This window comes from Stenella coeruleoalba (genome assembly GCF_951394435.1).
Source record: "Stenella coeruleoalba genome assembly, chromosome: 12".
Classification (NCBI taxonomy): Eukaryota; Metazoa; Chordata; class Mammalia; order Artiodactyla; family Delphinidae; genus Stenella; species Stenella coeruleoalba.
Genome location: NC_137158.1, coordinates 75,459,394 through 75,473,439, shown reverse-complemented (window position 1 = coordinate 75,473,439; position 14,046 = coordinate 75,459,394). Strand labels below are relative to the sequence as shown.

The window sequence follows — 14,046 nt, the reverse complement described above, 5'->3', positions numbered from 1 at the left end:
GAAATGAAGGAAACAATAGCAAAGATCAATAAAACTAAAAGCTGGTTCTTTGAGAAGATAAAGAAAGTTGATAAACCATTAGTCAGACTCATCAAGAAAAAAAAGGGAGAAGACTCATATCGATAGAATTAGAAATGAAAAAGGAGAAATAACAACTGACATTGCAGAAATACAAAGGATAATGAGAGATTACTACAAGCAGCTATATGCCAATAAAATGGACAGCCTGGAAGAAATGGACAAATTCTTAGAAAAGCACAACCTTCCAAGACTGAACCAGGAAGAAACAGAAAATGTAAACAGACCAATCACAAGCACTGAATTAGACTGTGATTAAAAATCTTCCAACAAACAAAAGCCCAGGACCAGATGGCTTCACAGGTGAATTCTATCAAACATTTAGAGAAGAGCTAACACCTATCCTTCTCAAACTCTTCCAAAATATAGCAAAGGGACGAACACTCTCAAATTCATTCTATGAGGCCACCATCACCCTGATACCAAAACCAGACAAAGATGTCACAAAGAAAGAAAACTAAAGGCCAATATCACTGATGAACACAGAGGCAAAAATCCTCAACAAAATACTAGTAAACAGAATCCAACAGCACATTAAAAGGCTCATACACCACGATCAACTGGGGTTTATCCCAGGAATGCAAGGATTCTTCAATATACACAAATCAATCAACGTGATACACCATATTAACAAATTGAAGGAGAAAAACCTTATGATCATCTCAATAGATGCAGAAAAAGCTTTTGACAAAATTCAACACCAATTTATATAAAAAACCTCCAGAAAGTAGGCATAGAGGGAACTTACCTCAACATAATAAAGGCCCTATATGACAAGCCCACAGCCAACATTGTTCTCAATGGTGAAAAAATGAAACCATTTCCTGTAAGATCAGGAACAAGACAAGGTTGTCCACTCCCACCATTATTATTCAACATAGTTTTGGAAGTTTTAGCCACATCAATTACAGAAGAAAAAGAAATAAAAGGAACCCAAATCAGAAAAGAAGAAATAAAGCTGTTACTGTTTGCAGATGACATGATACTATACATAGAGAATCCTAAAGATGCTACCAGAAAACTACTAATCAATGAATTTGGTAAAGTAGCAGGATACAAAATTAATGAACAGATATCTCTTGTATTCCTATACACTAATGATGAAATATCTGAAAAAGAAATTAAGGAAACACTTCCATTTACTATTTCAACGAAACGAATAAAATACCTAGGAATAAACCTACCTAAGGACACAAAAGACCTGTATGCGGAAAACGATAAGACACTGATGAAAGAAAATAAAGATTATACAAACAGATGGAGAGAGATACCATATTCTTTTATTGGAAGAATCAACATTGTGAATATGACTCTACTACCCAAAGCAATCTACAGATTCAGTGCAATCCCTATCAAACTACCAACGGCATTTTTCACAGAACTAGCACAAAAATTTCACAATTTGTATGGAAACACAAAAGACCCCAAATAGCCAAAGCAATCTTGAAAAAGAAAAACGGAGCTGGAGGAATCAGGTTCCCAGACTTCAAACAACACTACAAAGCTACAGTAATCAAGACAGGATGGTACTGGCACAAAAACAGAAATACAGATCAATGGAACAGGATAGAAAACCCAGAGATAAACCCACACACATATGGTCACCTTATTTTTGATAAAGGAGGCCAGAATATACAATGGAGAAAAGACAGCCTCTTCAATAAGTGGTGTTGGGAAAACTGGACCGCTACATGTAAAAGAATGAAATTAGAACACTCCCTAACACCATACACAAAAATAAACTCAAAATGGATTAAAGACCTAAATGTAAGGCTAGACACTATAAAACTCTTGGAGGAAAACACAGGCAGAACACTCTATGACATAAATCACAGCAAGATCCTTTTTGACCCACCCCTTAGAGAAATGGAAATAAAAACAAAAATAAACAAGTGGGACCTAATGAAACTTAAAAGCTTTTGCACAGCAAAGGAAACCATAAACAAGACGAAAAGACAACCCTCAGAATGGGAGAAAATATTTGCTAATGAAGCAACTGAAAGGATTAATCTCCAAAATTTACAAGCAGCTCATGCAGCTCAGCTACAAAAAAACAAACAACCCAATCCAAAAATGGGCAGAAGACTCAGACATTTTTCCAAAGAAGATATCAGATTGCCAACAAACACATGAAAGGATGTTCAACATCACTAATCATTAGAGAATTGCAAATCCAAACTACGATGAGGTATCCCCTCACACCAGTCAGGATGGTCATCTCAAAAAATCTACGAACAATAAATGCTGGAGAGGGTGTGGTGAAAAGGGAACCCTCTTGCACTGTTGGTGGGAATGTAAATTGATACAGCCACTATGGAGAACAGTATGGAGGTTCCTTAAAAAACTACAAATAGAACTACCATATGACCCAGCAATCCCACTCCTGGGCATATACCCTGAGAAAACCATAATTCAAAGAGTCATGTACCACAATGTTCACTGCAGCACTATTTACAATAGCCAAGACATGGAAGCAACCTAAGTGCACATCGACAGATGAATGGATAAAGAAGATGTGGCACATATATACAATGGAATATTACTCAGCCATAAAAAGAAACGAAATTGAGTTATTTGTAGTGAGGTGGATGGACCTAGAGTCTGCCATACAGAGTGAAGTAAGTCAGAAAGAGAAAAACAAATACTGTATGGTAACACGTATATATGGAATCTAAAAAAAAAAAAAAAAAAGGTTCTGAAGAACCTAGGGGCAGGAGAGGAATAAAGACGTAGATGTAGAGAATGGACTTGAGGACACAGGGAGGGGGAAGGGTAAACTGGGAGGAAGTGAGAGAGTGGCATGGACATATATACACTACCAAATGTAAAACAGATAGCTAGTGGGAAGCAGCCGCATAGCACAGGGAGATCAGCCTGGTGCTTTGTGACCACCTAGAGGGGTGGGATAGGGAGGGTGGGAAGGAGATACAAGAGGGAGGAGATATGGGGATATATGTATATGTATAGGTGATTCACTTTGTTATAAAGCAGAAACTAACACACCATTGTAAAGCAATTATACTCCAATAAAGATGTTAAAAAAAAACAATTAGTAAAGCTTGTCCTAAGTCATTAAAAAAATAATAGTCTGTTCATTAAAAAAAAAAAAAAAAAAAAAGGATAACCATGGTCCATTTGTTGTTTCCCATTACACTTGACTGAGGCAAATAGTTCAAAGTCCCTGGCCTCTTGTAAATACCTTTGTTCTGCTCTGCAACTACAGTAACTAGAAGAAAAACTCACAGATATTTAGATAGTTGCACAGGGCAGAAAATCACAATCTTAGAAGAATCAAAAGAAGTTATTTTTACACTGACCAAAATGGTTTGTAACATTAAAAAATAAACTAAAATAAAATCAGGTATTTGGCACTCTAGACAAACAAATAGTGATGTGAATATTTTCCTTTAATACGAAATTCAGTCTGTTCACACTTTGAATTTGGGCTTCTTTTTTAACTGCTGGGTCCAAGCGATTCAGAAAAATTCTAAAAACTTCTGCATGGAAATCAGTAAAGGGTGGATGGAGACCCATTCGGCATACACTTTCAATGCCCTGCAGCTGCACTCCGAGTCAAGTTCTCAAACAAATTCCTTTTCATTAGTGTAACTAGGAAAATATGTAAAACTCAGGAGACCCTAAGATTCTTTTGGCATATTTCCCTGAACAATTCCCAATACTTTTCATTTTGTCAGGCAGAGCAAATAAAGTGATGTGTAGGTGTAAATACCATGTGAAGTGTAGCTGATGAAATACAGATGATTCTGATGGAATAAGAAATTCTGAAGTTTGAAGAATAGCATTTTAAAATGAATTAATCTGTTTTGCATTTGGGTTATTAATAGTAGAAGGTTGTTTTAATCCCATGGTTTTATATTTTAATCCCACTGTTGATATATTCAAATCACATTTATACATGAATTCAAACGTGCAATAATATTTTATTATTTAGCTTTACTGAAAAATTATTTGGGCATTTGAATTCTTCTAAAGCATGAGAGAAGACTTATGTTATAGTATTCAGGGATAAAAGCAGGACACAAAGTGGTATTTATGGCATGATCTCAATGTGTAAAAAGGACAGATGCAGAGATACAATCCTGGAAGGAAATATAAAAATTTTGAATACTTCTGTGTAATGAGAGATTTCGTTTTCTCCTTCTTTTTACTTTTCTTTATGCTAAATTTTTATTCAATGGGTCAATATTATTTTCAGATTAAAAAAAAAACTTTCAGAAAAAAGGAAAAAATCATTTAATGGACTGGTAATTTATATTTCTTTTTTTCCCTAACATCTTTATTGGAGTATAATTGCTTTATAATGTTGTGTTAGTTGCTGCTGTATAACGAAGTGAATCAGCTATATGTATACATATATCCCCATATCCCCTCCCTCTTGGTCTCCCTCCCACCCTCCCTATCCCACCCCTCTAGGTGGTCACAAAGCACAGAGCTGATCTCCCTGTGCTATGCAGCTGCTTCCCACTAGCCATCTATTTTTTTTTATTATTTAAAAAAATGTTATTGGAGTATAGTTGATTTACAATGTTGTGTTAGTTTCTGCTGTACAGCAAAGTGAATCAGTTATACATATACATATATCCACTCTTTTTAAGATTATTTTCCCATAAAGGTCATTACAGAGTATTGAGAAGAGCTCCCTGGCTATACAGTAGGTCCTTATCACTTATCTATTTTTTATATAGTAGTGTCTATGTGTCAATCCCAATCTCCCAATTTATCCCTCCCACCCGCTTTCCCTCCTGGTAACCACAAGTTTGTTTTCTACATCTGTGACTTTATTTCTGTTTTGCGAATAAATTCATCTGTATCATTTTTTTTAGATGTCACATATAAGTGATATCATATGATTTTTGTCTTTCTCCATCTGACTTACTTAACTCAGTATGACAATCTCTAGGTCCATCCATGTTGCCATGAATGGCATTATTTCGTTCTTTTTTATGGCTGAGTAATATTTTATCTTTATTTGTGGTATATATGTACCACATCCTTTTTCTTTTTTTGAGTTCTGCTTTTTTTTTTGAGTTGTTTTTTTTTAACATCTTTATTGGAGTATAATTGCTTTACAATGGTGTGTTAGTTTCTGCTTTATAACAAAGTGAATCACCTATACATATACATATACCCCCATATCTCCTCTTGATCCCACCCCCCTAGGTGGTCACAAAGCACCGAGTTGATCTCCCTGTGCTATGTTGCTGCTTCCCACTAGCTATCTATTTTACAGTTGGTAGTGTATATATATATGTCCATGCCACTCTCTCACTTCCTCCCAGCTTACCCTTCCCCCTCCCCATGTCCTCAAGTCCATTCTCTACGTCTGCGTCTTTACTCCTGTCCTGCCCCTAGGTTCTTCAGAACTTTTTTTTTTTTTTTAGATTCCACATATATGTGTTAGCATATGGTATTTGTTTTTCTCTTTCTGACTTACTTCACTCTGTATGACAGTCTCTAGGTCCATCCACCTCATTACAAATAACTCAATTTTGTTTCTTTTTATGGCTGAGTAATATTCCATTGTATATACGTGCCACATCTTCTTTATCCATTCATCTGTCGATGGACACTTAGGTTGCTTCCATGTCATGGCTATTGTAAATAGTGCTGCAATAAACACTGTGGTACATGACTCTTTTTGAAGTATGTGGACGGGTAATTCATATTTCTTAAGAAGCTGCAACCATGTGTATAAGGGCTTGATAATGTCACTTTTCCATAACTGACCTGACAAAAATTAAAGGTGATTTTATTTCAAATGAAGTTTTCATTTTAGATTATAAATGATTGTTTTGCTGTTTTAAAGTGATTTCAAACATCCAGCTATCAAAAGATTAGGTAACAAAGGCAGTTTACACACTTAAAAAATATCTCTTGTTGTGCTGGTGAGGGGAGTTCATTCCTCTCTTATACACTGTTATATGTCTTTTCTAAAAACCTCCAAGCTCTGAGACAGATGCATATATACATCTCAAAATCCTACCCTCACAGCTTCTTTTTCTTTTTTTAAAAAAATTTATATTTTTTTTAGATTTATTTTTGGCTGCATTGGGTCTTCACTGCTGCACGCAGGCTTTCTCTAGTTGCAGCGAGCGGGAGCTACTCTTCGTTGCAGTGCACGGGCTTCTCATTGCAGTGGCTTCTCTTGTCGTGGAGCATGGGCTTTAGGCGCACGGGCTTCAGTAGCTGTGGCACGCGGGCTCAGTAGTTGTGGCTCGCGGGCTCAAAGCGCAGGCTCGGTAATTGTGACGCACGGGTTTAGCTGCTCCGCGGCATTGGGGATCTTCCCAGACCAGGGCTCGAACCCGTGTCCCTTGTGTTTGCACGCAGATTCTTAACTGCTGTGCCACCAGGGAAGCCCCAGCTTCTTTTTCAATGCAGGTGAAAGCAACACAATTTGATTTTTGTTCCTTCATACGTCTTCGTTATGTAAGGGAATTTATACCACAATTTCAGAAAAAGAACTGTTGACGTCCTTGGGTTAAATCTGTACTTGAGAATTCAGGTTTAATTTTGGCTTCTACGTATGACATGGCAGCCTGGCTTCTTCCGATCAGTTACACACATAAAGGCCAGCAGAGACAGAGTGGAATGATGTTCTACTGGGTATGGACCAACACGTAGTGGCAATCTAGGCGGCCAGGCTGGCGGTCACTCTCTGGCATGTGGCTGGAGGCCAGGTTATGACTTCAGGTTTGGAATCTGATAACAATACCATCACAGGTTTTGTTTTACAAGTATCAATTCTGTGTTCCCAGTGAAGGGCAGGGCCTTGTCTAGATTTGTGCTTTTATTTCCAATACTGACAAGCCCAAAACAGAGTAAATCACAGCCCTTCCATGTGAAAAATGGCTGCATGGTTCTTCCTTCGTAAACTGAGACCACATCCTCCTGAGTTTTCCTAATTCTTCCTACCTTAAATAGGGTGAGAAAACCAGCAAACCCACTTACTAAGAGCACCTAAATCCTGGAAGAAGGGAAGCAAATCTGTGGATAAGATGCTAAATTTGCTTCTGAAGTTCTTAATGTCTCAGAGTTAATTTATTCACTGTAAACAAACTTGCGTGAAGCCCACTTCCAGAACAGCAACACTGACCGACTAGATGTTTCCTCCAGACTCTGGGACCCAGGAGTACCCACCCCCTGCCGTCAGCCAGCTCCTTTCACAGATCTACCCCCGCAGAGGGTGCCTCAGTTGAGGCCACATCTCCCCTCAAAGAGGTTTCCTACAGCTCAGTTATGGGGACATCAGGGCTGGGGTCCTAGGCTGGAGAGCATCCCATTAGGATTGGGAATCCAGCTGCGGTGAACCTGGAAGTCTGAGAGAGGTTTAAGCCACGGGCAACAGAGGTGCTGCAGCAAGGTATGAATTCCTTAAAAACACAGCCACCGAATGACTCTAGCTGTCCATCTCTCTTAGAAAACAGTAACAGAAGGAGATGGGGAAAGAGGAGCTGGGGGGTGGGATGGGGGGTGAGGTCGGGGGGCAGAGGAAGGCTAAAGGAAAAAGGGGAAGAGATATGAAGAAATTATGATACCATTAAAGAGGTGATATTATGGATGCTATCTTGCTTTATCTGTAGTTTTATCTTTATTTGTAGGTATGAAAATTGAATTCATCTCTAGGGATTGTTCCTAAGCAGATTATTGGATAAATGCACAAATATGCATGCCCATGGTTGTGAATTTCAGCACTGCTTATAATGGCCAAAGATGGGGAACAATTTGAGAGCCCATCAATAGAGAATTGGTTAAATAAATTGTGGGACATCTCTATGATATCTTCAAACCTTTTTTCTGCCTTAATACACTTGAAGAAGAATGAGAAACATGCTTTACTATCAGTGGCTGAGCCACAGCTATGTTTCTTGGTGCTGGGAAGATGTGTAGAATGGAACCCACCCTCATCCCAGGCATTTTTACCACCCCCCCCAAGCCCTACCCCCAGCACATTGAAGAATCTGGGATGTGAGCAGTAGCATGTCAGGTAGTCATGCACAATGATAACACAGCTCTATCCTGACTCCCACGGAGCTAGGTATACAACATATTGTTAAATAATCAAGTTGCTTACAGAATAGCATGTGTTCAATGATCTCATTTATGACAGACTGCCTTGTGTCAAGATGGTCTCAAATGTGAACAGCCGTTTATACTTTCTTGTTTTTACTTTCTGTATTTTTCAAATAGTTTTACAAGTATGCATGACTTTTATAACCCGAAGAAGAAATAAAGCACTTACATGAATAATCAGATATGTAAAAACCAAGCTAACTGTAAGTCAAGTCCAGTTACAAAAATGTCTCTGCCTGTTAACAAACAGGGTTTTGTGCCCCAAGCCTTGGCCTATATACCATTAGTAAGTCAATGCAATGACATTTCAAGACAACAAAGGAAGTTATACAGTCTCCTAATGCTCCCTTACATGCTCCTAATGCTCACATTAAATAAATATTTGAAATCCCTTGTTTTCTATTGTTTTTCAGCTGATGAATGTATTTCTTTTTTTAAAAAAGAGGCAAAATAAAGCAAATGGCTCCTTTTCAGAAAAACTGTGCATCTGCCTTTCGTAAAACGAGCAACACAAATGTAAATGGCCCAATATTAATTCTGAAATGCAAGAAAGAGAGATGAGTTTTTGTAACGCAAATTCATAAATATTAAGGATACTAATCGAAAAGTCTAAGTCTCACACAATGATCCGTTCATTTTCCAATGTTATTTCTAAGTAGGAAAACAACCCATTCGGCTCAAAATATTTTACTTTCAATTCTTATTTTAATTTTTATCATGAAAAGCGAAATGAAAAATCCAAGGCAGAACCAGGGTGATCAAAACACAATATGGGAAACAAAAAGCGAAGTCCTGGATTAGGAACTCGTTACACTGTATATTCTGTGGAGGAGACTCATTTGTTTTACACTGAAAATAAAAACTTACCTCATGTCAAATGAAGGACGGCCAAGGGAAATGGACAAAATAATGTCAGGCTGGAGAAGAGGATGGATTTGAGGGGTGTGGTGACAGATACAAACAGGGAAGAGAGTTTTATAAACGTCTTCTCAGTAAAAGAGATTTTAAAAGTGGTCTTACCCAGCAACTAAGACGTATTTTCCATCTGCTTGATCCTTTAACCTTTCTAGCAGGGACAAACGGACTTTGGCTTTGCTTTTGCCATAGATTTCAATTTCATCTGCAAGCAACCCTATCTCCTTGGCAAGGATATCCACAGCTTTTGGAGTCTGTGCTCTTGAAATCTCGATATCACTGGGTGGGGAAACATAAGAGGTAAGAGAGTCTGCTCAGCTTAGGTGGTCGCTGCTTGAGTAGAAAACAGCTGTACACCATGCCAACAATTAGATCCAATGGCTTTGTGGTCCTTTCTCCCAAGTAGGATTAAGTACAACTGCTAACAATTAAAGTGCGTAAGAAAACGGTACATTGCTTTAGATAGAGAAGCAACTCTTAAAGATTCTAGAATTCTTCCCAGGTGCCAGGATACACCTCTGCCATAGGAAAGGAGATGGATTATTACCACGTGTCCAAAGGCCACCCCTCAAGATAACTCCACGATAGAGCACAGTGTTTTTTATGGGTCATCGCTGAATTCCTTAACCAGGAATAGAGGCGTTATTGCATAATGCTTTATTGCTGGGCTAGCCACATGTGTCTCTTGGCAATTCAAAAATGTGGAAATACTCTTTTGTTTTATCTGTGTCCATATTTTCCCTCTCAAGTCAAAAATCGTATTTCAAAATATTTCATTAATTACATAACTGTCGGTAAATGGAGCTAGTGCCCGAGGCTCGACTTCAGACACAGGAAATTTTAGGAACTCCAGAGTGTCGCTGGGCAAACAACTCAACTATTCTATTTCACTGGTTAAGATGTGCAAGCTGCCGCTCATCTTAACAGGAGGGCTGTGAAAATCAAGACTTCTCAGAGAGAGCCTCTTGGGGCTCCTGAGCTCAGCCGCTTCTTTCTTCGGGGGTCTGGCCCCTCCGTCCGTCTGTGACTCGGTCTTGAGGGCTGATGTGTGACAATGCAGCAGTTTCCTGATTCACCCTGGGGCCCCTATCTTGCGGCGCAGCGGTCTCTCCACTGGTAGGCAGCCCCCTGCTCTATTTTTTCCGCAGACAATCTCTCAGTCCTCATACTACCCTATGTTCTCCTCCATGACCCCATGGAGCCTGACTCTGGTGCAAGAGGTAACAGTAAACCTACTTCCAATGCCCACTAGAGCGGGAGAGGGGGAAGGGTGCCTCTGCCCAGATGTGGGCGGAGCTCTGTACCTGCAGCTAGGTAACCCCTTCCCCAGGTCCACCTACATTGTCCTTTCTGATTCTTCCCCCACCAACTGCACCCCAGCCTTCACTGTCCGTGCTCCCACTTCATTTCGCCTTCCTGAGTACACCTTTTTTTTTCTGTTTCTCTCCTCCCACAATCTCCTAAATTGAAGAGTCTACTCTTGCAAAACCTCCACGGTTTTCTCTTCACTAGCTGAAGAGTGATGGTGACATCATTTTGATTTTCTGAGTGATTTATAAACTACTCAGCCTGCCTTTCTTTCCCCAGTGGCTGTAGGAATCAAATTTGGTTAAGCAATTTAGGGGCTTTTCCCGCCAAGTGGAATTTATTTGGATTTGTACACAATTTGGCTGAATCCTTCTCAAGTTTTTTTCAGCTCTCTGTAAGTAGAATTCACTCATTGGCTTTTAAATATGAAGGTTCTATAACAACGTAAGTAACCTCAAAAACTATTTTATGAAACAGATTGCACAACTACAGGGATGATATTACAAAGAACATTCCTTGGAATTTATGTATTAATGAACACAGAAGATAACTAAGACGTTTAGTCTATTTGAGGTGTGAAAACATAGCTTGGAGGGTTTCACCAGCCTGGTGGGTATAATCGAAACTTAGTGTTGGGCTGTGGCCCAAGGAAACAGAGGTCAATTCTGAAAAGCAACTGGTTATCAAGTGAAAAATGAGTCAGTTCCGGATGGTGTTATCTCCTACATCCTGTGTATTCCATGCTGGCAGACAGCATCACCTGGTTAAGCGCTGGACTTATGGGCGTCCTGTAGGAAGGGGACTGGGCCAATTCACAGGAGGAGGGGTGGCCATGGGGGATTCACTACGAGGCTGGAAAATGCATTTGCCTGATTCAGATAGCTTATCTAGCGAACTGTTCCAAAATCACATGCTGAGACTGTCCTGCAGTTTGTATTTCCAAATTTATACAGAGGGAATATGTAGCTTACACTTCACACTTCATTAAATACCACGCTGAAGAAAATATCCATCTGGACCCTCCCAGAGTGTCCTGTCAGAGAGCAGATGCCACCACGTTCTGAAGAAGGCAGAGCTCCGGTCCCACGTCTAATGGCGTTTGGTTTGGTTGGTCATTTACCCACAGCGTAGAAACCTACAAGGCCCTGAAGACCAAGCTGACGTGTGTGTTGGGCATTTCTAACACTGAAAAGCGTATTCCAAATATGACATTACCGTATTCTGTCAAATCTAAGATACCATTATTTTAAGAAAAAAACTGCCACTGAATACAGGGTACATCATTGACAATAAGGTGCATCCTGATTTCAGAAACTAAAAAAAATCTACATCTTAGAACTGACAGAATATGGTCAACATGTTCATTATCATTTAATTTTGGAGGAATTAAATGACAGAAAAAAATGGTGCAGCAGGACTTCCCTGGCGGTCCAGTGGTTAAGACTTCGCGCTCCCAATGCCAGGGGCATGGTTCGACCCCTGGTCAGGGAAATAAGGTCCCGCACGCCGCACAGCGTGGCCCCCAAAAAAAAAAAAAAGAAAGAAAGAAAAAATAGTGCAGCAATTTGGTTAGAGAAAATTATCCACCATCAAAGCCATAACACCACAAGTTGTGCCCCCAACCAATGGGTAACTTTGGGTATCTAAGGCACTTTGGTGAGCCGATGTCAGTATAAACAAATCACCTGAATACCTTGGTACGGGGGACAGAGGCTGAAGTTTCAAGCAGTGAAGTCTCCACCTCCTGTACTGCTGCTCACGGAACCATCTCCTTCTGCTACTAACCATGTTCTTCAATAGGGATAGGAAGGAAAGCATGTTAGAAAAGTAAAAGCTGACAGGTTACACATCTAAACTATGAAAATATCGAATATCGTTCAGGGATATTGTCATGAAAAGGAGTATAAGTTGCACAGTAATCCAAGTGAACACCAGGACTCATTTTGTTCACATGTAGTTAAATGTGCAGATTTTTCTTAAAGAAGAAAATGTGCGATACAAGTACTATTAAAGTTTGTATTCACTAAAGGCATCAAGTACATGGATTACAATTATAGCATCACCTCAGAAAAGAAAAATGAGGGAAATATGAGAATGCATGACAGGCTAGCTGGGATGCCCAGCTTCACCAAACATCTGCACCATTGCAAGCATAATCCTTCTACAGTTGATATAATAGAACAAGCAAACCGAATTATCAGTGACACATATATATATATACACACATATATATATACATACATACACACACACACACACACATATATATATAGAAATAATATTTGCCTTTAGTTGCAATGTAACACAGATGCCTTACAGAAATGCACTACGTCCCATTTTGAAGTAAAATTTTTAATTGGGTATTGCATGTATTAAGAAAGAAATGAACTAAAACCTGCTTCTGTTCAATTAGAGGCTCAGGTTTCTCTACTGCTACTTAACGCCTCTGCTGGCCGGCACCCTCACTGCAGGCTTCGGCACCAGCCTAGCGCACAGGAGTGGGGAGCCGGAGACCTTGGGCTTTAGGTCACACAGATAGCGGTGGTTCAAAAAGATGTCCACAAACTCTTTAACACTCCTGTCTTCAAGAGATGAGCCCAATTCCCTTTCCCTGGGTTGTGAACTACATTGGTGGCTCAGTTCTAGCAAAGAAGAAAAGAGGAGGTGGTGGCACGTGACTCTGGAGACTGGGTCACAAAACCTACTGCAGTTTCCTCCTTGCTCTCTCCTTTGATCCCTCATTCTGGGGGAAGTCAGCTGCCACATCGTGAGCAGCCCCATGGAAAAATCCAGGGGATGAGGAACAAAGGCATCCTGCCCATAGCCAAAGAGGATTTAAATACCACATGCCAACAGCCATGTGAGGGCGCCATCTTGACTCCTCTGGCCCCAGTCAAGCCCTTCAGATGACTACAGCCCCGCCATCTTGATTTCAACCACATGAGAGACTCCAAGCCAGAACCATCCAGCTACGCGGCTCCAAATATGTGACCCACAGAAACTGAGATAATAAATGTTTGTTGTTTTAAATGGCTAAATCTGGGGGGTAATTTATTACACATCAATAGATAACTAATAGAGGACCCTGATGTGGGTCCCTGCCCCATACTTGTCATGTGACCAAAGGCAAGTAACTTAAATTTTCCAAGTCTCCATCTTCTCATCTATCAAATGGGAATAACACTATCTTACAGGATTGTTGTGAGAATTAAATGACATCATGTTTGCAAAGTGTTTGACACTGTGTCTGCTAAACAGAAAACACTTCCAAATGTTAGCAACTATTCACTGAAGCTCCAAACTCAAAAATTCTCAAATAGCTGTGTCAGACAAACCTGAATCCGCAGAGCGGCAGCAAGGAGACTCACGTCTTCTGCGATGGGACCAGTACCATGGACACCGGGAGAACTGCATCCAAGCTTCCCTGGGGAAAAAAAAAAGACTTTCAGCATATTGTTCCTTGTAAAATGCCAGGACGCTGAATGATGTTCTCGTTTCCAACCAAGCAAGTTAGGATGTCATGGCACAGCTACAGAAAGGTTACCAGGCAGGTCCTGGCACAGCCTTGGGGCTCTCAATTGGGCCACATATTTGGAGTTTGACTGCTTTAAACTCTTGCCTCTACCGCTTACTTGCAATTGTGACTCTGGG

At 40.0% G+C, this 14,046-nt stretch overlaps 1 protein-coding gene across 13 annotated transcripts in view; it reads right to left on the bottom strand.

Annotated features, from left to right (window-relative positions):
* MTHFD1L (methylenetetrahydrofolate dehydrogenase (NADP+ dependent) 1 like) overlaps positions 1 to 14,046 on the bottom strand; it is a 227,690-nt gene that overhangs the window by 176,505 nt on the left and 37,139 nt on the right. For all 13 annotated transcript variants that reach the window (XR_013830711.1, XM_079938749.1, XM_079938748.1 and 10 more), the window contains 3 exons: positions 13,731 to 13,819; positions 12,089 to 12,186; positions 9,193 to 9,366 (listed from right to left, as the gene is read on the bottom strand). Coding sequence is in view for 12 of the 13 variants with exons in the window: in XM_079938749.1 (XP_079794875.1) it covers positions 9,193 to 9,366; positions 12,089 to 12,186; positions 13,731 to 13,819 (361 nt within the window). In the remaining variant the exon portion in view is untranslated. The remainder of the gene's footprint in view (positions 1 to 9,192; positions 9,367 to 12,088; positions 12,187 to 13,730; positions 13,820 to 14,046) is intronic.